The sequence below is a fragment of the Trematomus bernacchii genome, unplaced genomic scaffold (genome assembly GCF_902827165.1).
Source record: "Trematomus bernacchii unplaced genomic scaffold, fTreBer1.1, whole genome shotgun sequence".
Taxonomy (NCBI): Eukaryota; Metazoa; Chordata; class Actinopteri; order Perciformes; family Nototheniidae; genus Trematomus; species Trematomus bernacchii.
The window spans coordinates 1167229-1193720 of NW_022987828.1; the positions used below are offsets into that span (position 1 = coordinate 1167229).

Below are 26492 nucleotides of genomic sequence, written 5' to 3' on the forward strand. Positions count from 1 at the left end.
TGTATTCTCTGCTATCTTTTTTTTCAGTTTCCATGCCAGTACTTTCATAGATTTAGTCCCGCTTTCATAGTACCTCTGTTTAAGAAACATTAGTTCTTTCTCAATTTCTTGTGTAGCCAAATTGTTAATTTCGTTCCTTAAGTTATTTTCTTAATCTCCTCCAATGCATCCTGAGTCTGTCTAATGTTGTGTTTTCTTTCTAGTTCCTTCAATTTATTTTGTAAATCCTCTTTATTCCTCTTTTTTTTCTTGTATGAGGACAGTGCTATCATTTTCCTTCTAAGAACAGCCTTTAAAGCATCCCACAAAATGGGAGGGGAAACCTCTCCATTATCATTGAACTCCAAGTAAAGGCCGATCTCCTTCTTAATTTGTTCTTTAACATATGGGATCATTGAGTAAACTTGAATTTAGTTTCCATTGATTATTCTTTGGTCTTAGGTCCAGATCAACTGTCAGATATATGGGTGCATGGTCACTTAAATCTATTGATCCAATTCCACACGTGTTTATTTTATCTTTATCTTTACCAAATGTTATGAAATAATCTATTCTCGTGTATGAAGAGTGAGGGGCGGAATAATGAGTATAGTCTCTTCTGTTAGGAAATAGGTCCCGCCATATATCAGACCAACATCTTCAAAGAGTTTGTTAACTTTCTTATGTAGAGATTTTGTACCATTAGTTTTCTTCCTATAACAGTCTAATTCAGGTTGTAAGTGCACATTTAAGTCCCCCCCGCAAATTAGAATACCTGTAGTTTCCATTATAATGACATCAACAATTTTCTGGAAGAAATGAAAATCACTTTCAGGAGGTGCGTAAACATTCAACAGAGTAATTTGATTTCCATCTATGTTACCCCTTATTAAAACAAACCTGCCCTCCTTATCTTTCATTTCAAAGACTTTCTCAAAGTTTAGCTTGCTTGAGATGAGAATAGCAACTCCTCTTCTGTGTCCTGATTTGTATGAGGAGAAAAATACATTAGTAAAACCCATTCTTTTAAGTTTTTCATGTTCTTTATCGTTTAGATGGGTTTCTTGTAGGTACACTATATGGGGTTGTTCTTTTTTCATTTTAGTTAAAATGTTACTGCGTTTAATCGGATTCAACAGCCCATTCACATTAAAGGAGATGAATTTTACTTTGTCGTTAGCCATTTGTCTCTTACTTTCTGTGTTTCAAATCTAACGAAGAAAAGAATAACAGATCTACTCCCTGAACAATAAAGAACAACAAAACATGTAACATAACAAAGATGTGATTCCAAGGTAGGGGTCTCCCGTGGATGACCCTTGCCTGGGCTAGAGAGAACATTTAGCCATGGGGGAAAGCCTCTCTCGCCTGTGGGTTGAGGGCCCCCGTTGCAGTCTCCATGAAGATAACAGTCTCCATGAAGATAACAGTCTCCATCCATTACACCGTGTATTCCTCCCGTGTGTATTCCCATTTGGAGGGGGGAAGGTGATGAAAATAGCAAACAAAATATAAAGTACCTGTTCATTTTAAATCTAGATCCGCTCACCGACGTTTTCCAAGTTATCCAGACGTCACATCTCCTCTGAGGGGGGCGAGGGCTCCCTCCTGAAGATCCGTAGTTTCTCTCTGATGCCCTGCTCTCGCGCATCCTCTGCCCCCTGTGGTTCAGATCCTCCGACCACCTTCCAGGCATAGCGGGCCAGTTGCTCAGCCAGTCTCTCCTTGGACTTGGTCACTCTGACGGGCAGACCTCTTTTATTCATGTCCGTTGTAGCCTCGTCCACCGTCTGGTACAGCCGCGTCCCATCCTCATAGTATACTCGCAGCTTGGCGGGGAACGGAGTCTGGAAGCGGATCTTGTTCTGCTTTAACACCCGTTTTGCTTCGGAGTAATCCTTTCGCTTCTGCAGGACTGCAGGGGGATAGTCTTGATCAAAGTATATCATTCTTCCATTTAAAAACACCTGTTTCTTTCCCCAGGCCCTGGCTGGTTTGTCTCCTGGTTCCCCGGGGGGCTTTGGGACGAGCGACCGGTGCGCCCTCTCGATGTGGAGCTCGGTAACGGGGGGAGGTCAAGGGTGTCCCGTAGTAATTTTTCCACAAAGTCCACCATATACGTTCCCTCCTCACCTTCGGGGACATTATATATCCTTATATTCTCCTGTCTAGATCTCCCTTCTTGGTCGAGTAGTTTGCTTTCTTGCTGAGTCAGCACTTTCATCATCTTAGCTAGCACCTGCTCCACGTTTTGAACACGGTCTTCCATCTTTTCAATTCGTGTCTCTGCCTCAGCTATTTTTGTATTAACGTTGGTAAGCTCAGCCTTAATATCGCTTAGTTGTTGTTTCGTGTCCTTTCGAAAGTCCCGTATCTCCTCCAAAACTTTGGCTAAGCCCAATGAGCTAGCGCTAACTTCACCATCTTGTACCTGCGTAGGTGAGCCGTTATCCGTTTTTTCTTCAATTCCAGGTTGTCCATCGGCTTTTTTATTGGTTCCATCCCTTCTTCCCATTATTGCCCCACTGCCAAGTCGCTTATTCTCAGAGTTTGTTTTATTTGACGACCTTACGGGGTTAATTAACTATTACTTTGGAGGAGCTGCTATCTTAGGCTGCCATTCAGGGCGATGACGTCACCGGAACCTTACAGTTGATTTTAATGTTTTATTAATGCAGCTTTTAGACCAAGTAAGACAGCAGTGACATACTGTTACTGCCATGCAGACCCAAGTTAAGCCTCACACTTTTATTTATTATGTTTGATTCAAGCACTCCTTAACACTGTGCTTGTGTACAGGGAGGTGTGATTGACAGCTCCCTCTCTGTTGGTTGGCTTGTTGTTTATCGTCCTTATTAGTGCTTGAAGTTCAGTGACCTAATGTTACTTCTGGGTAGTTCTGCCCCTGCAACCTGAGCCGAGGTCTACTCAGAAAGAATATCTGAATAACCTATGTGGGTGTACATGGCCTTTAAGATATACACTAGACGCTATACTATAGAAAAAGTTGAACTAAAAAGTTCCAGATTGAAGAGTTACACAGATTTGCATAGCCCTTGGTTATTTGATACTTGTGAAAAAGTCAAACTGATTCTGATTCTCAAGCAGGTTCTGGGCTAGTGAGGAGCGTCTTTTTCTGATTTCCAACTGCAGTTTATTTGAGCTGATAATAATATCGCTTTCAGGTCTTAACTCTCTAATCTTTTTATCAAAACATGCTTGTCCGTGCTTGTGCACATACATTTGGGTACGCCCCTCCCAATTGAGTATTTCAAGACATGGCTTGAGTATCATCTTTGCAACATTTTGCCACATTTTTCATGCCAGTTTGGTCTTTTTAATCGGGGGCTGACAGGTGCTGTAACAGAGTGTTCCAGACAAAGGGTGAATGTAGGTGTGTTCAGACAGGCAGCATCAGCATGAGATAAATGAAGTGTTATTTGTTCAAACCCAAAATAGAGGCAGTTGGATGCCCAGAAGGCGGGTTCGACTCCGGCTCGCTGAACTATCAACCCCCCCCCCCTTTCAATCCTGCGTCTATCAATAAAGGCACTCCCAGGACGCACAAATATCTAAAAGAAAATAACAATTAAAGCCAACATATGGGCATGATATTTCCCCCTTTAAAATATGTGTTTAATGTATGTTAAGATTTGACGGACTAAGGACTCTGAGAAGGAGTTTCGATAAAGTGTTGGTTCAAATTGGGGCAATCAGGCGCTAAGGGTTACCTCACCTGCCTCTGTGTGCGGTGTGCTGCAATCACTGCTGACTTTATTGATAAAAGACCAAATCAGCGAGCTAAGGTACGATAACTTAATTGTAATTGTTTCTAGAAAACTGGCATGCTGTGTCTTTGACCACGCGCGTCTTTATCTAATTTCCTCTCTCTGCATCCATTCTGCAACCCCCTCGCAATTTCAAAAGCCCTAAACTGATTTCCACCAGATCGTTGAAAGCCAAGGATATAAGGTCAATCCTTTTTTCTATTTAGCCATCAATCATTTCCAGCACATGTTTTTCCACTAGGAGACAATATTCTGCGTCATGTGATTGACATAAGAGGCAATTAAAAGGGGGCTACAAACCCCACAGGGCTTCACCCAGCCAGAGTAAAGTAAACACCTGCAGTGTTAAAGGCTTTAACTGGGATTTATCCCTACATCCTTGTATGTTATTGTCATGTGCAATGGGAGTATTTGTATTTGGTCATGTGGCTTAAAGAAAAACAAAAAAAGGAAGTCATTACATTTTCTTGCAGGTGAAACAAACAAATCCCTTAAGGTTTCTAAAATAACATCAGTCTTCTCAAAAAAACAAATCAAGTTGACAAAGTGTCATTTCCTGCCAAATACTCATCCCAGATAAAAATGATTGACAACACACAACAAAAATAACATGGAATACACAATATTTGTAGTCGTAGCAATGATACTTTTCTAAGTGGCAAGAAATTGAGTGTGACTCATGAAGAGATGTGTCATATGGTTGTGTCAACATATATTTTTTAAGTGAATATAGATCCATACAAGCATTACATCACTATCTGTTTGTGTTTTTTGTTCATGTTTGTTAGTAAAAGAAGAGCAGACTGTGATGCTTAAATGGTTGTGTGTATGTTTTTGTGTCCGTGGGTATCTATTAGTGCACTCTGGCTCCTGATGCTGCTAATGACCAGCTTCAGCACTCTGCAGATGCTGTTGATGAAAGAATATACGTTAACCCTGGCTTCAAAGAAAAATAAAAGCACAAGGCTGAAACCTCTCCCCCGCTGCTGTCAACTTTGACATTTGTTCGGATAAAAAACAAGCATGTCAACTGTGATAAATGTCAGGCTTGTGTCCCGGTCGCATATCTGTGTCCAACATCACTGCCAGCGTGAGTGATCAGGCTGTCTGTGTGTTATTCCTCGTCCCTTCCTCTGTCTTTATCTCTGATACTCCAAACACAGTTACCCTCATGCCTAACTTAATAAAACCGTTGCAAAAGCACCAACCCACTCTCGCCCAAGTGCTGAGACTTGAAACACGAGGTGCTTGCTCTGAGACATATTCCTTAACCTTTGAGGCAACAACAGAGACAGCAGTTATTCCGTTTTTCAGCGCGCTTGCCTGTTTTATGTTTTGATCATCAATGTCAAAGCAAGGGAATGCAGTGAAACTCAGATCTGACCTGTAGTTTTAAGCATTTCGTGGTAAACTGATAAATACATAACTTCCATGTGTATTCACCCTTCAGAAACTGTGGATTATATAAACAGGGTTCTTACGGTCCGTAAAAACCTGGAAAAGTCATGGAAATTCAAAATGCTAATTCCAGGCCCTGGAAAAGTTATGGAAAACAATATTTTTCCCAAAGTTTTGGAAAAGTCATGGAAATTTAACTGCATCAAATATAATTTATATTTTATTTAATCGCCAAAATAGTAATACTATAATGATAATAAATACTGTATAGTAATGAAACGTAAAATGGCATTTAACTGACGAGGTATTTTGCTGGTGAGAGATTTTAGTTGCTTTAGCCTGTAGAAGCTAGTAAGCCTATTATTTGATTTGATTTAGATAGGCACAACATGTTTCATATGCAGACCTTATTTTCCTGTTCCATGTTAAAATAAACCATTTTCAGTGGTACCGCTGAGAAAGAGTAATTTTTTGGTCATGGAAAATTAGGTAAAGGTCATGGAAAAGTCATTGAAAATCATTGGGGAAAAAGTGTATGAACCCTGTATAAAGATTGCAGCAGGGCACTGAGGTAAGTATAGCTGAAATAAACGAAATAATCTTCTCTTTAATAGAAGGAACACTCATATAGTTTTAAGTTTTTTTAAGGAATAATCAATAATATAACTAATCATTTTGGAAGGGTCATGTGACCGTAAGGTGGTTTTATGTATACAGTATGATGGGTGGGCAACACTCTGCTCTACCCGAGTGTCGAAATAAACATCAATGACAGAAATCAAGAATTGCTGCCAGTTTGTCAAACTTCGCCTTCCTTCTAGAGGAGCCCCTTTTCAATCACTCGAATAGAATGGGAATCCAATTTCCCAATAATTGGTAGCTTCGATAGAAACGTTCCCAAAACACAAGGCATATGCTGTGGAAACCACTTTCCTACTGACACTTCAATTCATAGTAAAAGGAGTTTCATTTGAAATTGATTGAAAACTAAATAATTGTGCAGAAGCTTGTGCATACTTCCAAATGTTTTATGTAAACATTGAAAATCTGTAAACAGAATTTGTTTCTTGGAATGACGCCACAGACACCCAGTTTATAAAATTGCAAATATAAAAAATATTGCAATACTTTAACTGGGCCATAGATTCAATGAATAGTGTGTTACTTCCTTTGTGGATAGATAATGACTAACAGACATTTATTTTTAAATTAGATCCTTGATATTTCCACTCTAAGGCAATAGTTCTTTTTTGTCAGAAAGTTAAATGATGAACATTGATCATATTAATGGATTTCATCAGTCATAGTGTAAAAAAATGGGAAACGAATGGTTCAAGTTCATGTAGATGCGAAAGGAGAATCCATTACACCAGAAAATTGAACTACAACACTTCATTAGAGAATAACTCCTGCGCACTACAGTACTATATAGGAGCATCAGAGGGTGACAGTTCCTTTTACAAAAGAGATGCAGAAAGCTCTCCCAAATCTGATGAGCCGGCTCCAATGGGCCGATAAAGTCATGCTTTAACTCCATGAATATAAAGCCTTTGGACCTGTGGAGCATTTGCGAAGGCTGCTGGCAAATCATGTCTGTGTGGTGGATCGGCTGCTTTCTCCCCTGCTGTGGGGTAGAGACTTATCTCTCCGCCACCACCATGCTTCCCTGATTCCCCAATCCCCCTGTGTCCCTGTGGCCATGTTCTGCCAGCTTCACACCACTGCATTTCCTAATACCTGTCTCCAAATCGTGCTCCTGACCTTTTTCTAAGTGTCTCCGGGGCTCGGATCGAGTCAGCCGTCGTTTGCTTTCTCATTATATTTTTGCCTCTTTAACAAACCGTCTTGAATCATCCAGTGTGAATGGGTCATTAAAATTAAAATGACCCTACGTTTCTTTGGCCAGGAGCATATTTTGTGCTTGACAAGCGGAGGATGGTGTTTTCTTTAGTCAACTGGAGAAGGGATAACTCCAGGGAGGCTGGAGCTATCCGAGTGTCACTCAGCATCTCCCCTCTCCCCTCTCCCCTCTCCCCTCTCCCCTGCATGTGACAGCACCGTGACTGTGCATTCCTGACACGTTCGACAGAGGCCCTGACTGTAAACACTAACACAAACAGAAAGGAAAGAGTTGACATTTACTGCACTCGCAGAATTCTGACTTGCTGAGCAGAGTGAAGCATAAGAAACCTCCAGGAAATATTGTGTTTTCCGGATGAACACGTCCCAGTATTTATGCTAATCGAATATGATTATAGGCAGTTTGCTGTGTGGGGAATTCAGATGAGGATATTAAATGATGAGGGTAGGTGTTTGACTTGTTTTAATAGCTAACAATTTAATTTACTCATCTGTATCTTTTTTTGTTATAGGCTGTAAAAAAAAAAGTGATATGCTTATTCTTAGAGGAACAATACTGCAGCAGCCCCAAAATATCTCACTTTAGGTCTCAGTTCTGTCTCCAAACGTCGGTCTTTACACCTATTGCCATACCAAGCCAAACAACCTCACCTCCAGGCTTAATGACTTCTGTTTCCACATATTCCACTGAAGGGTGGCCGCCTTCAAACCAAAAGAAGCTGCCTCAAATGTCCTGTTTTTGTGGAATGAATGTGAATCTAACATATTGTTGCTAGCATGATTAACACTGTAGATTCTACTAAAAGGCGCAGTTAACCCCAGGCTCTCTACACATAAGCACACATTAGTTGTCAAAGTAGCAGCAGTGGGCTTTGGTCTACGCGTCAAATAATGAATAGAATAAAGCGTCATAATTAAATCAAGGATGTAACCTCGGTCTGTCAGTGGGCTCCCCTCTATCTCCACTGCGACCCACCTCTAATCGAATTGCAACAGCAGCAGCGTTTTATTAAATCACTGACACCCGGTTGTATTTATCTTAAGCCAGACGTGACAGAGGAGTTTAATTTTGCTTGAATAGCAAATGCAGGATTAAAAAATATATTTTGTGTAGTAAGAAACTGAAGGTTTAAGGAAAACCTGTGCTCTACTTTTTCCTCCCAGCAGCGTTCAAAGTGTAAGCCGTGGATATGAGATAAACCACTGCTCACATACTGGGACTCGCATACACTAATCATTAAGATGATCTCTTTTGCTGTTTAAAACATTGTGGCAGCATATTTTCTTGGATGCACAAATCTGAAAAAGATGAAGGGCATTGTGAAAAGGTATCCATTTATATATAACTAATATACTTGGTTAAGATTTATTTGTCACACATCAGGTACATTCGTAGCTGTTCATTTTCTGTTACTGAGATTTCCAAAATGCACATGGGAGAAACTGTATCTAAAGGAATACCGGATTATTTGGGATCATGGATTATGCTTATATGCTTTCTTGTTAGTTAAGAAGATCAATACCACGCCACTGTATTAAAAATGTTCCTTAGTGAGCTTTATTGTTGCCTTTGGATCAAAGTGTCTGGTTCCCCCTGTGCCTTTTTTAAACTAGCTAGCCTTAAATTGAACAAACTAATTTGAGATTAGCTCTCAGGAAGAACAAGAACAAAAAATGTACCTAAATCTCAGAAAACTCCTTTTACTAATTACGTTATTCTTCTCAGTTTTTCTCCTAATGGCAATCCTGGTTCTCTGGTTCTTCTTCAAAGGTCACTTTTCTTGAAAAAGCTAAAAAGCCTTTAATCAGATGGCTAGAACCCACGCCTATAGCTGCACAAACAGCCATTCTGTTTGTTTGTGTCGCCATGTGTGGGTTGTAACCCATCTTTATCAGTGTTTTGTGGAATTCACAATGAAAGATCCTTCTGGTAATGCCTTTTAAATCTTTGACAGTAGTGTGCCTTCGTCCTTTCTTCTTTTTTGAGCTTGTGTGTTCCCTAAAGACCAAAGACCTTCATTTAACTTTTAAATATATATCAGGTCATGATCAGATTTATATAGCACATCTGACACCAGACATTTGTATTTTTCCCTGATTCAAAAATAGATGATGATGAAAATAAATCTCAGCTAAACTGACTACACACATACTCTTTGAAAAAGCACATCAATTACTGAACAACTTGAAAGCCAAAACCAAAGGCCTCTGCTAGGATGTGTTGAGTGGCCGTCCAAGCAGTATGGGGCTGATTTGTCCACAGAAACAGGCTGCTACCCACCACCGGGAAAACACTAAGCCAGGAATCAGAGAGCCAGAAAACAGTCTGCTCCATCATTCTCTCTCTTTATGTCCTTTACTATTTCTGCTTGAATCCCTCCTCACATTTAAACCAATACTAATTTTTTTATCTTTTTAAATATAAAGCATTTCATCGCCCTACCTCTCAAACATTCACCACTGTCCATTTAGCTTTAATAGCTGGCTTAATTATCCAGTTGGATCGGGTAGCGTGTAAGTGAAGAAATGGGAATGTACCAGTGGTAAATGAACCAGAGGATGCACTGAACAGAGACGGGTGGGAATTTCCCTCAGGGCTCCACACATCCTCTCATCTAATAGATTGTAAATCTCATAAGTCACTTTTGTTCTTTTAGCTCCATGCCATATGATTAAATGACTAGAGTAATGTGGGCCCCATCAGATTGAGAAAGGCAGTGATGATAGCCCAGCTCTGATGTGGAGGGGGAAGTCATTTCATATTATGTCCCAGATCTGGCAGATGGTCAGCTCGAATTCCTTTCTCTCCTCAGCACCTTCACAAAACACCTACCTCCTAGATTTCAAAGTGTGCACCTCAGAGTGCAATCGCAATCAAATGTGAATGGAAAAATGGAGGGCAACAGCCTTGACGTACTTCTGTCGACTGACATGGGAGTGAAGAAGCCAATGGGATTTGCCCATTGGATTTTTAATTATGGCAGAAAATAACTGTGGCGAACACCATTTTATGATACTTACACTTTATGTTCAGCAGGATAATCCTCACAAAGGATCACCATTTATATGGCTTTTATAGCGTGTTTATGCATTTGCTATATAAGTAAAAAGCTAATTTAATGCTGACAACAACCGTGGCCCAGGGTTGTCATCTACCAATCAGAGGTTCAGTGGTGCAATCCCTAGTTCCCGCAGTAAATGGGTCGAAGTGTCCTCCAATGTACTGAACCCCAAATTGCTCCTGTGGGCATGCCAATGGTTGAATTCACTTTGGATAAAAGCTTGGGACTAACAGATAAATACAATATTATAGTGTAATAGCAAACAAACATCAGAGGACCTCACCACCTAAGCTAAAGGCGGACTAATGTTCGCGGTGATGACGTTTAGCAGTGTCACTTAGCTACGTGTTAGCAACTGCATTTCTTACAGTGTTAAAAGCTTCAAAATAAATGTCTTCAGCTTGTGTTAACAACTAACAATCTATTCCAACTCAAACATCATTTTTGGGTTGTACGACTCTTTCCTGCAGCACTCTATTCTCTGCATGGTTCTGGCCTCCTGCACCTGTAGATACATTCTCTGTGTGAGTGCAGCTTAATACGAGCTCTCGCTGTTTGGTCAGCCCCTGCTAGGAGATATAATGAAATCAATATAAACAAAAAACAGCTTCTGCTTGGAGTTTAGATTACTTTCAAACTTTCTATGAAAATGGGGGCATGCCTGAGGTTATTCCAACTAAGCTTTTCGACTCTTATGCATCGTTGATTCACAGCGTTTCTAACTAATTAAGGAGGAATTTTCGACGTGTAAATAAATAATTGTTTTGCTTTCTGTCACGGTGGCACAGCAAAGGATGTGTATTCCCAATAGTCACAGATTTGGCTCACAGAATTAAGAGTGTTCAAATGAGCTGCTCCTAGTGTTGTGGGTGTTGCTTTGTGCTAAATCTCAAATGTGTTTCAGCTATTTCGTTTTGTGTCCTTGGCCATGGCTGTGCAGAGTTGGATAGGAATTGGTGAAGATAAATTCAGTTTTAATGAAGAGGAAACAGGGAAAAGACAAAAGTTTCCTCAGAAGTTATAAATGATTCGATGTAAAGATGAAAATATTTCGAGCCCAGACTGAAGAGAAGTTTGAGTATTCTCTTTATTACAATTGATGAGAATGCATGTGATATGGCCTACTGAGCATGAATATTCCATACAATTAAATCATCTTCAAAAAATAATGAAGCTTCCCAAAACTCTAAATCTTGAGTTTTGCCATTAGCAGTTATCTTGCAAACGTTCCATAATCACCCTCAGACCCACTACGTTGTATCTATAATGTGTTCCTTTGCTCAGCGATGTCTTGTTTGATCGAAGATAACAAAATGAGTTGCTCCCCAGGCAGCTGGCAGGCGGTGCTGAGTTCAGGGCTTTTTGGTGCGCCCTGTGTTTATGGGCACTTAGAGAGCTCATCCATTCAGGCCAGAGATTGTGTCAGAGGGCCTTGGGTCTCATTAGAACAATGATGAGAGTCAGCTTTTGTAGAAGAAACGTCTGCTTTTTTGTACATTTCTTTATACCCTTTGGAAAGACTTTCAACATGGTTGGATCTCTCTACTTCTTTGTTTCCCTATTTTTGTCTGTTCTCTATAGCTCCTGCTCTCACGGTCATCTACAGAAAGTGTTCAAAGGCTTTTAAGCTTTGAAATCAAATGGAAAAGATGTGCAAATGTAATGAGAAATTAGCCCCTAAATGACACTTACGTTGTTATGACATTTTGTCTGTCTAAATCTGCCAATTCTGAGTTTCAGCCCACCAGCACTTTCCAACCTCTCCGTCTCTCTCTTTAAACCATGCTAACAATTATTTCCCAGCAAGATTAATCGAGGCACATGCTGTTACTGTCATTACCCCTCCAAGCGCTGACATTAGCTCCAACAATGTGACTGTAATTCTTATCGTCCTTGCTCACTCAAATAAAAGGCATCCTCAGTCACCAGCCTGTAAATAAAGCGCGCAGTAAAATTCATTTTCACAAAGATCTTCAATACATGCTTCGAGGATGAAGCCTTGATTAATTCTAACTGTGTTTGACACTTGGAGCCTTGGGTCCTTAAAGTGCACCTAAAACATATTGGAGTCTTTCTTTGAATAAAGTTTACGGTTAGAAAAGAGAAAATGAGGCAAGACAATCTTGAGCCAAGGGAAATCCTTTGAGGGCAGTTTTGATTTGTTGGAGAAGATTGGATACTCAATTCTGTAAATGTAGGAGGAATATTATTACATGTAGAAAAGAAATTCAATTACATTTTGAGCCTATGAAAGTGATCATCCCCAGCGAACACAAAGATATTTGAAAATAGAGTGCCTCAAGTGAAATTTGAAGTGTTCCTTTCCTTCTAAGAATAACAAAAAAATGAACAGTTATGAATTATAATTACAACTGCTTATTCGAAGTTTGGTTGCAGTGGCAGCAGTTCCTGCAGAGGACCCGAAACGTCCTTTTCCCTGGCAACATCAACCTGCTCTGAAAGGAGGATTCCAAGGTCAGGGTTTCCCACACAGACTATACTTGGGCGGGCCGCCCAGGTATATTAACGGCCGCCCAAGTATAGTTCACGACCCATTTAGTTTGTATTTTTTTTTTTTTTTTCTTATGTTTTAAAAAAAAATAAAAATGTATTCGTCCGCGACCACGACGCCATCTGCAATCGATTAACTTGTGGACAATGACCCCTCGCTCTACGCCTCCTGTACCCAGTCCCGGACTGGCCATCGGGTGGACCGGGGGGTTTCCCGATGGCCTAGCCTGTTAAGTGGCCCGCATGATGCATTTAACTCCAAAATAAAATAAAAAATCTTACTGGGGGAGCATGCCCCCGGACCCCCCTAGAGGATTTGAAGTCCACCCCCACTTAAAATCACATGGACAGGTTCCTAAATAAATGTACAATTTTTAAAAAATAGTAATCCATGTCCATATGTTTATTTGTGGGTAGTAGATTTAAACTACAGTATAGGGCTATCACTACGGGCCCTGCCTGTACCTGTTCGCTCTGCCATCGCATGAAGGGTCTGCTAACAAGCGACCAACAGAAAGGTTCATTTTAATGTTGTTGCACGTCACAAAGGCACGTCACCACGTCCCAGAAGCGTCCCAGAAGCGTCCCAGAAGCGTCCCAGAAGCGTCCCAGAAGCGTCCCAGAAGCGTCTCGGCGCTGGGCTCCGCTAAAACTACGCGGCTGGTCTATTTTGGACGCGAGACGCAGCGTTGCATAGCGCCGGGCAGGAAGTGGAACGGTCAGAGCATCCAGTCAATCCCCAAAATAAACTAATTTTGCAGACCCTATCCCTCCGTAGTCTTTCAAGTAGGAGGAGAAATGCCAGCGTTCTCCTCCGGTTTACAGGCACTGTGTACATTATATATATATATAGAATTATGATGAATGCATTTTTTACCACTAAAATACAGCAACACATCTTTGATTCATGTCGTTTATAACTGGACTATTACAAGTATTATTACATTTGTCTGTACAAAGTAGCCTGTCCAAGAAATATGACCAAATTAACAAAAACTGCGAGCCGGCACGCAAGACGCTCCGCTTCTGAAAAGCTCCGCTTCTGAAATGCTCCCGGTGGGGTTTGACGCTGTAGGAGGTCAGAACAAAACCGCGGCGCAGCCGTAACGCGGCGCCAGCCACCCTCCGGAGGAAAACAATTTTGACCGCTTGTAGAAAGCTGACGCTGTGTGCTGAGGTGAGCCCAACCAGATCCAACTGGTAGCACTTCTTCCAGCTCCTTCCTCCCCAGAAAGTTGAAGTTCCACGTCTAGCTAGTTTCTGCTGCTAGGGTCAGGTCAATCGACAGTCGAGACCCTCTACCCCTATTGCAACCCATCTGGCAGCGCACCCGACTGCATTGGTCTCTCCCTTGGGTGGTGGGCCCACGGGACCATGAAGTGTAGGTGTTGTCCATGTGGCTTTTTCAGGCTGTGCTCCGGCCAGCCTCCACATAGCCCGGCCACTAGACGCTCGCTGATGGGTTCTCCTTCTGGGCCTGGCTCCAAAAGGAGAACCCAGGCTTCTTCTGGGCAGGGTAACCTTCCTTCTTCCTCTAACTTCCATGAGGTGTTTTCTCAAACCATTCTTCTGGACCATCACCTGAGACTAATTTGCCATGGGAGACCCAGGATTGCAAGGTTCCTTGACACAATATACAATGACTGTTCCAGAGGAAACCTTAACAACCATGAAATTATCAAAAGAAAATGATATTTTCGCATATTTCAGAAAAAACAAGATTATATAAATAATTTCAAAATAGGGTTGGATTTCAGATTTGTGAAGTAGTCTGGGTATACCTTATACAATGGCCCCTTTTTTTAATATATAACTGTTCATTTCCCCACAGCAGCAAGTTTTGTGCAAGCTTTCCACATTTTAATGAGAGAGCAAATATTGTGCCGAAGAATCTTATCTCTGTAGTTACCTTGGGGCAGAGTGTCTCAAACTCATTAAGACATCAGGGGTTGAATGCATGATAAGCCTCGCAGAGTGACAGTTAAACTGCTGCTGTATGTAATGACTTGAGAACACTGTGTGTGTCCAGAAGAGTTGGAGGGGTGTGGGGGGCGGATGGCTAGCTGCCAAAGCCCTACTGTATCTCTACCTTTTTCTTTTTTTTTTATCCCTGGGGCCCAAAATAATATTCCCTGTCTGAAAAAAGGACAAGCTGGGAAAATGAGAGTAATTCAGGAAGCATATTGTGTGTCATTAGCACTTTAATTGTTGTGCCCCACATAGCAGAAAATGTAATACGGCTGAAGTGAATCATGCACACGGGCTCAGCAAGGTGTAAAATGAGCAAGTACTGATTAGGTTACTGTTCTCTCGCAAAAACATAATGACACGCAGTTATCAGACCAACAAATAGACTTTCCACACTGCTTAATAAGCTGCTTGTCTTTCAGAGAGATTAAAAATGTATAATTGATTTCCTGAAGAGAGGAAGAATAAGACAATTTGCTCTGCAGGAATCCATTTTTATCTAGAAAATGGTTTGCAGAAGATGCATGTGCCTTTTAGTGAAAGGCATCCTTCTCATTTCCACTGTTACATTCACACTGAGAAGATGCACAGCAGCCAGCATTTCCTCACACTTCTGCCGCCAGCCACTGAGCAGCTCTACTGGAGCAGATGAGAGATAAATGCCTTGCTGAAGGGCATGCCGTTTTGGAGAGAACTACTTAATCTCTATTTCCAATAAAGCGATGCAGTATATCTGACAAATGCACTGTTGGACCCAATAATTCTTCAACAAACTTAAAGGCAGAGAGGGAATGTGTGGGACAAAAACCTAATAACACACTACAGGAAAGGGAAAACCCCAAAAGCATAACACTTACTTTTTAACTCTGTAACTTTTAGCTATTTCAACCGTTTATCCATTACTCTACTCCCTCTATATTAACCATATATGTATTTAGATTGATCTTGCTATTTAAACTGTGCCATTACTCTTAATGAATAGAATTACTGATTCAAAGCTGTACGTTTTTTTCATTAATGTACCGCGTTCTGGAGGGGAAAATGGTAAATGGACTGCATTTACCTAGCACTTTCTCAGTCTTTGCTCAAAGCGCTTTTACTTGAACAAGTCAGCATTCTCCCACACACACATTCATACAAAGGCAGAGGCAGCCATTGAAGATAACACCTGCTCAGGGAGACTCACATTCAAACACATTCACACACCGTTGGCCATGACATGGAAGAGACTTAAGGATAGGTCTCTTGCTTAACACATTGACATGTTGGGCCTGGGAATCTAACAACCGACCTTTCGATTGGTAGATGAACAATCTACCTCAGAGCCCCAGCATATTTTAATTTAAATCCTAAAATCCATTTACGTAACAAACATACTTATTTTAAGTCTATCATGGTGCCTTTTTCTTGCCTAAACTTAAACCAATAAGTTCGTTTTTGTTATGTTTTCTTTCAATTGGCAACACATCCCCGCATGTTTAAAACTATGACAGAGAGAAAATGTATCCCGTAAACGGTAATTGAGATGAAGTTGAATTTGAACTAAATCTTGTAGGAGACAGGGTTGGTGAGGTATATAAATCTTCATATTTCTTCTATAACCCTTGTAATAATATCCCAGCTACACTTTGGTTTGAATAATCCTTTTCTGCTTTGCTTATAGTCTTTCAAATATGTAGAGCTCTCTATGGCCCTAGGAGGTACATAATCTCACAACCCAACAGCCTATTGAATTGTTTTAGAAAGCGGAGAGAAAAATACTTTGTTGAGATGACGGCGAACAAGGTCGTGTCTGACAGATCACCGGGTGGCTGGGGGGGGGCTGGAGGAAGCAGGAGCATGCTAATTTGTATCCACTCTGTAGAAGTGTGAGACAGCAGAGCTCTTCAGTGGAGGTGATCTCGGGTGAAGTCCCCATGCTTTCATAGCCTCAGATATGTTTATCCTTGGGAAGAAACATTCCTCCTCTCTACATAATCAGAACGTGATATCTCAATAGGGTACATGGCATGCTGCTCTGTGTAAAAGCATAAATGCCAAAAAAAACGAGTTTCTGATCTGTGTACTTTTGTTCCCTGCTACAGATTTACAGAGTTTCTGGAGCCCTTTGAGAGAGTGATTCAACCAGAGGAGCTTTGGCTCTACAAGAATCCCCTCGTTGAGTCAGACCACATTCCCAAGAGGGTCATGTTCGTAAGTACCTGCTGTCCAATTTTGCATTCCTCCTGTTCCAGACTTGATTGCCAAAAAAATACGAACATTTTGGTCTACATGACGTGCATCCTCTGGTTTATTCTTAGTGATCTTTGCGCTGCAGAAATCCTTCTGTTAGGATGATCAATGCTGCAAAGCCTCTTGTTTCCGCTCTCGAGTTCAGGCTCTGAATCTCGTTTATACAGATACAAAAAGGGCTTTACTGAGCTGTGCCGATTAACACTTCCAACATATATATATATACAATCAACTTGGACAGAAGTGGGCGAGAAAAGGTTCAGATGAATTTCTGCTGCGCGAAATGAATTGGAATTCTGCTGTTAATTACTGAGAAAAGAACCTAAAAAAATCTCTTGGAAAACACATTCCCTTTGTCAACACAGTTCTCAGTGGCTTCATCCCTGGCTTCAATGCAGTTGAAAGACAGCTTACTGAGCATCACAGGAATCATTCCAATATTGTTGTGAGTCATACATTGTTTACAGACTTGGAAGGCGGACGCTAGATGGTCCTATTTTCAAAGAGTGATAATGGTGAAATATGACAACACATACGATGCCAAAAAAAAAGCTGTGCCTAAACCTGTGAATAATAAACTAAATGTGCCACCAACATACACCATAACTGACATGAAACGTTTGGGAGAAAATTGGTGTTCGATTTGGATGAACATTTTTTTTGCTTCCTTGCTGTGAATCTGATACTAAAGATTCATACCCCTGTCATTTCTATAAAAAAAGTATGGTGACGCACTAAGTGTAGCTTAGCATGAAGATTGGAAGCGGTGGGAGCATATAGCATATGTCTGAAGTATAACAAGAATTTCCTTAGTGGTTGCGCAAAACCTGCAACCACTTATATTACGCCTCCATGTAATCACCTCCATGGTCAAATTAGATAAACTTGAACGTCTAGAAACTATTGGCAGACTGATTAAAGTTTTTTAAACCTGAATGTGTTTTCACATTAGCGCTCAAGGACAGACATTGAGTCCTGATAATGATTGCATTCTGTTCCCCGTTTGCTCGTATAATAAAAAAAGAATTTGCCAGATTAAACAACAATCAAATCATCTTTCACAGGCTTCAGGCCATGATCTAGCAAGGGTTAGCATGTGGTTGAGAGCTTTAGATGAATAGGCAACAGTTTCACTTAATCATTTGGCTGAAAGACAGATGTTTTGAATGCTGTGCAGTTGGACATCAGACTGTTAAATCAAACAATCAAACCTACTTAACAGGCAAAGGCAGGCCTGTCCAGCGCTTGTTTGGCTCTCCTCTTTGCCAACTGACAGCTCTTGACTGAGTAGCTCTGCAATCTGTCATATGCTCGCCCACACACATCAATCTTTCATTTTGGACAGAAACAGCTGCAGAGTAAGTGTTGAGCACTACATCAGTCGTTTCAAGCTAGAAGTAATCCTCTTCTGTAAATGTAAACGTTTCTCTCCTACATAAATAAGTAACAAAATAGGTACAATCAACTGTAGATAGTGATTTAAAGCTTGACTCCGCTTAAAGGGGCTCTATTATGCCCTGCTTATGCTTGGGTTTTTTCCTTTGAATCTTTGTTTACTTTACCATAACATAATGACATCACTATGCAACACCCACGCTTCTATTGGCTCGCGCGCCAACACATTGCACTTGATAGGTTAAGAGGCAGGGCATCTCAAAAAAGTTGACAAATCATAACAGAGCCGGCCTGCTAATCTGGTTTCAGACAGAGGGTGAATGAGGCAGTATGAGAAAAATAAAGAGCATTTTGAACATTAAAGCATGGAGACATGTTACAGTAGAGACACACAATACAAATACAAAACCTGACAATGAGCATAATAGCTCCACTTTAATGAAGTTAAGAAGCTTGCATGCATTTAGCCAATGGTAAACATCAAATGGGTAAAACATCAATGGAGGCAGATTTGCTCATAGATAAAACACTGAGCTTTAAAGTGTTCATCAACAAATCATTTGTTTTAGACGCTAGGTGCATTGACTATAGAGAGACTCCACTAATCAAGTAGAAAACAAATGACCGCCTAATAGCCTTTTAGACACCATATATGCTGAGCAGATGAACCCTTGAGCTTAAACACAGGGTATCTGAACTCTTTTAGGAGGAGGAGGCGTGTGGCACAGTGGGCTAGTGTGTTGGTGTTCGGATCAGGGGAGCAGTTCAAACCCCACTGCAGTCAGCATGTCGTTGTGTCCCTGGGCAAGACACTTCACCCCAAATTGCTCCTGTGGGGATTGTCCACAGTATTGAGTATGTAAGTCGCTTTGGATAAAAGTGTCTAAAGTAACATGTAATGTAATGTTTTATTTTCTTATTTCTGTTTTTATCATGCTATATTAAGAAAAATGACAGTTTATATTAACTTCAATGTCCATGGATCTTTGCTAGTGACAGGCCACTAAATAGTGAAAGAGACCCCCTTCCCCTCAACCCACTGACCTCTTAGGAAAAATGCTCCCAGTGCTGAGACCCAACAGTCAGCCTTCTTCAATGTCACCGCGCTGACAATAGCCCTGAAGCTGGGGGGGAATTTATCTGGCCATTAAAAATAGTCCTATGGAAGGGATTTACATTATGAAGCTACATTATGAATCACTGCGTCCTTCATTAAGATATATGCTGGATTAGTTTGCATAGCCTCAAGAGTCTCTCTCATTATGTGAGGGGAAGCAATTTCTTCAGTGTTTGGTATTTATTTTAGGACCCAATGATCAGTGTAGCCGAAGTTCTGGTTTCTGTCTGTACATTATGTAAGCAGGCTGATACTGTAGTGGACAGACCTCAAATCAGTGGATACAATCAAACCTAATCTTTGAGGAAATGACAAAATTCCCATTTTCTGCAAAGTTCATGAAACTCACAGGAAAACAAATACTGAGCATTTCCAGAGGAGATATTTAGAATGCAACAAAATGTGAAAATAACAGAAAATTATACTAAAAGATTTGTACTTAACGATACAGACCTTGGGAATGTCCCTGACAGCTGCAAATGCGAGTCCCCGCTCTAGGCAGTTATTCACATACAGAGATAAATCTGACCTTTAAAACCTTGTTTTGCTGTAGGGCTGTACTGAATGTAATTTTTCCCATGAACACTTTGAATAAAGTGATTTCTCTGAATTAAATGAGTTAGCCTTTTTTGATTAAATCAACATTTTATATTAAAATAACTCGTCAGTGCTTGCCTTTCTTTGTGAATAGAGGGAGAGCAGTCAAAACACAAATTGATTGAAGCTGAGTGTAATGCTGAAAGCAAGTTGTGAATTTTGGAAATGATTGCATTTATATTTTTTCAATGAGTTTACTTTGAGACTTGCTTTGGAATTGTCTTTTTTTTTTCTTTTTAATCACACCAGTCCAAAACAATCCCACGCAGCCAACACTGGAATCTAATTCTGCAAATATTATTATACTACCAATATTACTGTAGCATAATCTTTATCTGCAACTGTGCAAAAATACCACAATGGATAAACATGCAGGCTGCACAGCATTCTAATTTAGATTTATCATTTAAATGTCAAGGTTATGAATCAAATGTCAAACTATTTGTTACAGCCCTACATTTAAAGGGGCCCTATAATGCTCATTATCAGGTTCATAGTTAGCCTATCACGTACAATGTGTTGGAGTGCTAGCCAATAGGAACGTTTTACATAGTGATGTCACAAGTAAAGAAAGGAGTCCAATGGAGGCGTTTAAGGCGGGGGGATGTCTGGGAGAGAAACTCCCTCTGTAGGGAACTGTGGAATTTGAGCCTTTGCAGACCATTTACATGCACTGAAACCTATATAACACACTAAAGGAAAACAAAAAGGGCCTCTTTAAGTTACACTTTTTTTCAGATTTATAAAAAGGATTTCTATAAATGTGAACAAATGATGAACATTAATAAAAATGTGCTAAATATATCTCTTTATTAGACATGAATGTTAATTTCTAAGTATATTTAAGAGACAACATAATTTAAGTTGTCAAACCTTTAAGCAACTCAAACCTTCACAAATCCTCCTTTCATCATGACTCTAAACATCTTTGATCAGTGGTTTATACTCCCAGGGGTGCCAATGTTTAATTGTAGGTTATGAAGAGCTTCTGTAAATAAAGTACTTCAAGAGAGTGTAAATCAAAAAATTATATTCTGAGTCAGCAGAGACTTCAGTGGATTCCCTCACAGTGACAAAGTAATGGCAGCCGCTGTGACTGAAAGGCCACTCAGACTCAGGGTGCACTTCTGGCAAACATGACGGATGCCACCAGCTGCTGAGTCGCCACAGCTTAGTTGCTTCAATCCGTTTACGAGTAAATATTTCCAGTATCTAAATCTGTGTTTAGGCCTCTCACGATAATTAATTTTGTTGGACGATACATTTTCCCGGAAATTATTGCGATAAACGATAATATTGTCGGCACCGTTGTAAGACCAATTTAGACCACTGACATAATGATAATATATAATAATAATTCAAGTACATCCTTTCAAACAGAACTTTTTATTGAACATTCAACATTGCAAATGAAATGTGAAATAATATTCAAATATATAAATTATATATAATAAATAAAACAAATACATTTAATTATAACAAATTAATTAAAATCACACACAACAAAAACAATCAATTAAATAGACTCAGGCTGGAAAACAGAGCTCTCTCTCTCTCATATATATATATATATATATATATATATATATAAATAAATAAATATGAGCACACATTGTCTCACAAGCAAAAAAAAACAATACATACAAAGACCCAGATGCCTCAACAGGCTATATCCAAATCTGTATTTCAAAGATTTCGAGCAAGGAACAGCAACATGTTTGCATTGTCGGGCAAATGCATCTTTGATTGCAAACTGTCGGGAAGGTGGGGGCTCTCCATCTCCAGATGCCGTGTTTGCTCCCAGCTGGGAAAACGGAATGGGGTGGTTGTGTTTCAGGTGCAGTTTAAGGTTGGTCGTATTGCTAGCTTTTGTTGCTACCTTTTTTAAACAAATGCGACACACCGCCCGGCTCATTCAAGTCCGTAGGTTCGCCTCGTTGATTTGGCTTGAATCCAAAAATATTCCCACACCGGAGATGTGGTATTAGGTTTTGCAACCAATTCCATTTAACTTCAAATTCCCCTTGAGTAAGTCACACGTTGTCTACTGCTTGTCTCTATATTATTAATTTGGCTGCTACACTGCTGCACTCGGAGTGTCCTGACCTGGCTGTGTCATAGGCTGTGTGTGAGCCCCGCCCCTCACAGCCGCCGGGCTAAAATGCTGGTCACATCCTTATGTACACAAACTTGCATGTAAACGGCAATTTATCGAGCTCAGAAAAGTTATCGAGTCCATTTTTATTTATCGTACGATAAGTCAATTTATTGATTATCGTGGCAGGCCTATCTGTGTCTGTCTTTTTTTAAGATGTGAACAGGGATTATGAAGCGTGACCATACAAGCTCATTCTAATCACTGTGCAGTATACAGTAAATGCCTCATTGGAGCAAGACATTGTTAAATGTGTTTCAATCTGCAGGGGCAACCACAATGTGTCCCACTGAATATAATGTGATACTGTCTATTATAGAACACCTTGTATGGTTTTACATTCATGGTAACTCCAAGTTTTAGCACTATGTGGTCTCAACTACAGAATGTGAAATAGGACATCAGTCCAAATCTGAAGTTACATTTTGACATACAATGACATTCAAAAGGTTGCCTGCCAATTGAATGGTGTTTTATGCTTTTAAGTTGTAGAAATGATTTCAACTAGAGGGGCAGAAAGAGATAAAGATACCTCTGAGCAACAATTAAAAGAATAAAAGAGATCAGAAATCCTTTGTTAAAGAAACTGGAAGCATAACATCAAAATGTGTGCAGATTTAAATAGATACAGGTTTCAGTGTCAAGTGCACAATCATTCCTCTAAAAGGCTTCAATTAGAAGCATTATTAGCAAAGCTGTGTCTCAAACTTCACAATACAAATAAAAGATAAATCTAGGGCATAGAAATAGAATAAGAGTAGATGCCTAGTTGTGTGCCTCGCCATTGCAAAGAACTGGTGCAGTTCAACAAAGTTTTGTATAGGTTCAGTGTTTCCCCTAGGATGGAGTCATAGCAGCGGTGCTAAGGCACCGGCTAAGGCCCAGCAAAATGTGAGCGCGGAGCGTGTGGAATTTTTTAGTGTGAGCGCGTGCGAAGTGCGCCCCGCCAATATGTTTCTATGTGTCTGCCAGCACAAGAAAGGCTCTTGAGGTCTACTACAGTGGCAATGTCTCAAGATTTAGCAAAATACACCTTTATTGAACATACAGTAACACAAATACTACAAATCCACATAACAAACAATCAAAAATCAAAAAGGGTCGCCACTTATTATTATTTTAATTTAAAAACAAAAAATTTAAAAATAGTGCCACTGCTATTTGTATATAGGGGAAACACTGAGATTAGAGTTAGCACTTTGAGAATGGATCAGGAAATAACAGCTAAAGTTCTTACAATTCAGTAAAAGATCTAGGGTTCCCCAGAGCAGGGACTGCTAAAAACATAAAATAAATACCTCCTGGTATTTTGGCCATAGTGGTTGTGTAACGTGCCACCACTGTCAAAAGGCATCTATGTGTAAGTGCAAACTGTTAAAAGGAGGACTAAAGTATGTGTTGCTGTTTGATTTGATCATCTATGGAACTCAAGGAATTTGAAAATATATCTTAGCTTACCATGTCAATTTCCTTTTTGTTGGACGAATAAATTGGATTTCTGATTTCATTCCTTGTTGACCTATTCAATATAACCACTGATCAGACTGCAGAGGAGCAAAGCAAAACAGCTTCCCAATATATTTGTATCCCCAATTGCACTGTTGGAGAATAGAAAACTAAATTGAAAGGTGTGTAGGGGAATAAATGGTTACATCAATATTTTTCACTGTCATGCAATACTGTAGGGAAATCAGCTAAATGAAAGTTTTAATAATTCAAAGGTTCTTCTTTTTGGGGGAAAACGATCTCAAATATGAGATAGAAGGGCATTCTAAGGTCTTTTACTAAATGGAAAAATATTGTGTGTATCCGCCACCTGTTTCAGATCCATTGAAAATATGTAATGGGTTTGTTGTTCGTACGTGCTACACCCTTAAGGTTCATTAAAATCAAGTTAGTCGTTTTTCTTGAATCCTGCTGACTAACAGACAAACAAACCAACAACCAGGACTGAAAACAAAATCTCCTTGTCTGAGGCATGATACATTTTGTGTCTTCATTAGATCCTACTGTTTAACATAACTCTGTATGTTAAAATAGCCATTATTGAAGTAAAGATTAAATGCATCAATATAACATGGTGGTGATTCCAATTTTTTAACAGCAGTTAAGTCTCTGCATATGTGAGAACACGTCAAATAAATGTTGGCTGATTTTATTTCCACTTACAGTAACTGTTATTGCACTTTGATCCAGGTGCCATTTCCAGTTTGAATCTAGCTACTTCAAAGAGGATAGTGAGGAACAAAATGAGTTCAAAATTGGCAGGGACTGATGAACAGCACTCCAGGGAAATTCAGAATGCGTGTTTTAATAATGGAACAGAAACCCTGTCTTTGTTTTACTACCTCTGTTGCTTAAGGCAAAGAAAATATATTGAATTTGGCCAAAATGTAATTAATCTATTCTGAGTCATGAATAATTACAGAGGTGCTGAGGAAGCCCAAATCTCTTCTCAAGTGGAGGGCGAAATTCTTCTCTGAGACCCCACTGAGCAATAAAGAGGCTTGTTTGGCCCTGCAGTTTGCCTTGTTAAAAATTAACTCTGAATAATGGATAGGTTCATGTCATTCCCGGAGGCAGAAGCCATTTTACCATTAACCTGCAAAACAGACCCCGTGGAAAGCTGCGGCACGTCTCAAATGTCACAATAACGGTACTTTTTTCCTTTTTATTTCCCCCCAGGCTATTTCATTTCTTGCCCCATTGGCAGTGATATTTGTGGTGAAGATAATTCAGAGGACGGACAGGACGGAGCTGAAAGAGGCATGTTTTGGTATGTGGAGCAAATGAGTTGAAGTGTCAAAAATGTCTTGTTGGTCATTTTACAGTTGCTGCATATATTGGAGTTTTTAATAACCTGTTCTACCTGGAGGGCGTGTGCTAATTGGTCACCTGAAAGTCAGGTCGTTATGGCAACACACAAGTTCATCTTAATTGACATTATATTTAAAACTCATACAATGTCTTGCTGGTTTCATTCTCAGAGCATTTGGCCATTTATTTCACTCTCTTTCTCCGGTTTCCATTTCCCGCTGGGTCGACAGGCCTGCAGAGGCTTTGGCGCATCAGAGAGCATTAAATAACATTAACACAAATCCAATTAAAGAGTCACACAGAGATGCATCTGGTGGAGAAATTGTGACTATGCATCAGATTAGGGTGCTATGTAACAGCCCAATTACCGCCTGCAGAGAAGCACTTCCAAAAGGTTTTATAGGTTTAACAGAAAATTACGTCCCTCAGAAGAATTGAATTAAAGTGAGCCAGATTTTCTGAGGATTGTCTACTGAATCAAAGTTTTGAACATGTATTTGAACTATATATACTTTCGCATTGGGTGTGTCGTAAAAAACTAAAATGTTTTTGTATCTACTGTACCTACAGATTGTATGATCTTCAGCTAAAATCCCTAAATTATGTATTCATGCAAATCTATCGTGTTCAAAGTTGCTCCTAAAGGTCATCTAATCCAGAGTTAACTCATCAAAATGTTAAACCCGTGTAGTTGGAGAGCTGGCATAAATTCAGTTTTTGAAGTTGCATGCTGCTCTAGTCCTTCCAGTGGAACTCCAATGAGTGCACTCTGCTTTAACACCGACTCCTGTATTGTTCCGTTGAGTGCAAAGAGCACAATGCACCCATTTGTAGAGTAGCCTAATAACATTTTATGATTCCCAAACTCCTGCAGCTTTATTGTGTAATTATCCATCAGTCATGAAGCAATGGGGCCTTTTCGGAAGTTTGATTAGACTTTCCAAAGAAAGACTACATTCTGCTGAGAATGATGCAGAGATGATTCTGCAGTGATTATTTTTAATTTGGGTCAAACAGCATAAAGGATATTATTCATCATTTAAAAAGGGAGTTTCATAGCGACACAGATTTTTTTTTGCGCGTGTAGAGGGAGTTATCTCCCAGTGAGACAATAACAATGTTTTCAATACTAGGAGATTATGTGGTGTCTGCAAATATAGTATAATGTGTTAAAACTTCAAACACCGATTTGATTATGTTTATCAAAATCAGGACACTACTGAGAAGATTTAGACCAATTATTTCACTGGCATTTGTTTTGACATACAGAGATTTTATTCCAGTCATCAACAGCAGGTCAGATCAGCTGTCAACAAAATATGAGCTAACACATTAGGGACTTTGGTAGGGTGGCAGAAACGCTGTTTTAACTCAATGTGACTCTGAGTTCCTGAGATTGTTCAGAGATGGCAAAAGTACACACAGTCTTTACTCAAGTAGAAGTACAGATACTCGTGTTTGAAAATACTCTGGTAGAAGTACTGACTAAACTTCTTTACTCAAGTAAAAGTAAAGAAGTATGGGCTTCGAAATGTACTTAAGTAAAAAGTACAGATAACTTTGTATCCTTGGGCAAGACACTTCACCCTAATTTGCTGTATTCACTGTTACAT

General features: G+C 39.9%; 1 protein-coding gene across 1 annotated transcript in view; it reads left to right on the forward strand.

The window, feature by feature from the left end:
* The window catches only part of plpp4 (phospholipid phosphatase 4), a 66907-nt gene that overhangs the window by 24352 nt on the left and 16063 nt on the right, over positions 1-26492 (forward strand). Inside the window, exons 2-3 of the mRNA XM_034152416.1 lie at positions 16651-16759; positions 24748-24838. Of these exons, the coding sequence (XP_034008307.1) occupies positions 16651-16759; positions 24748-24838 (200 nt within the window). The remainder of the gene's footprint in view (positions 1-16650; positions 16760-24747; positions 24839-26492) is intronic.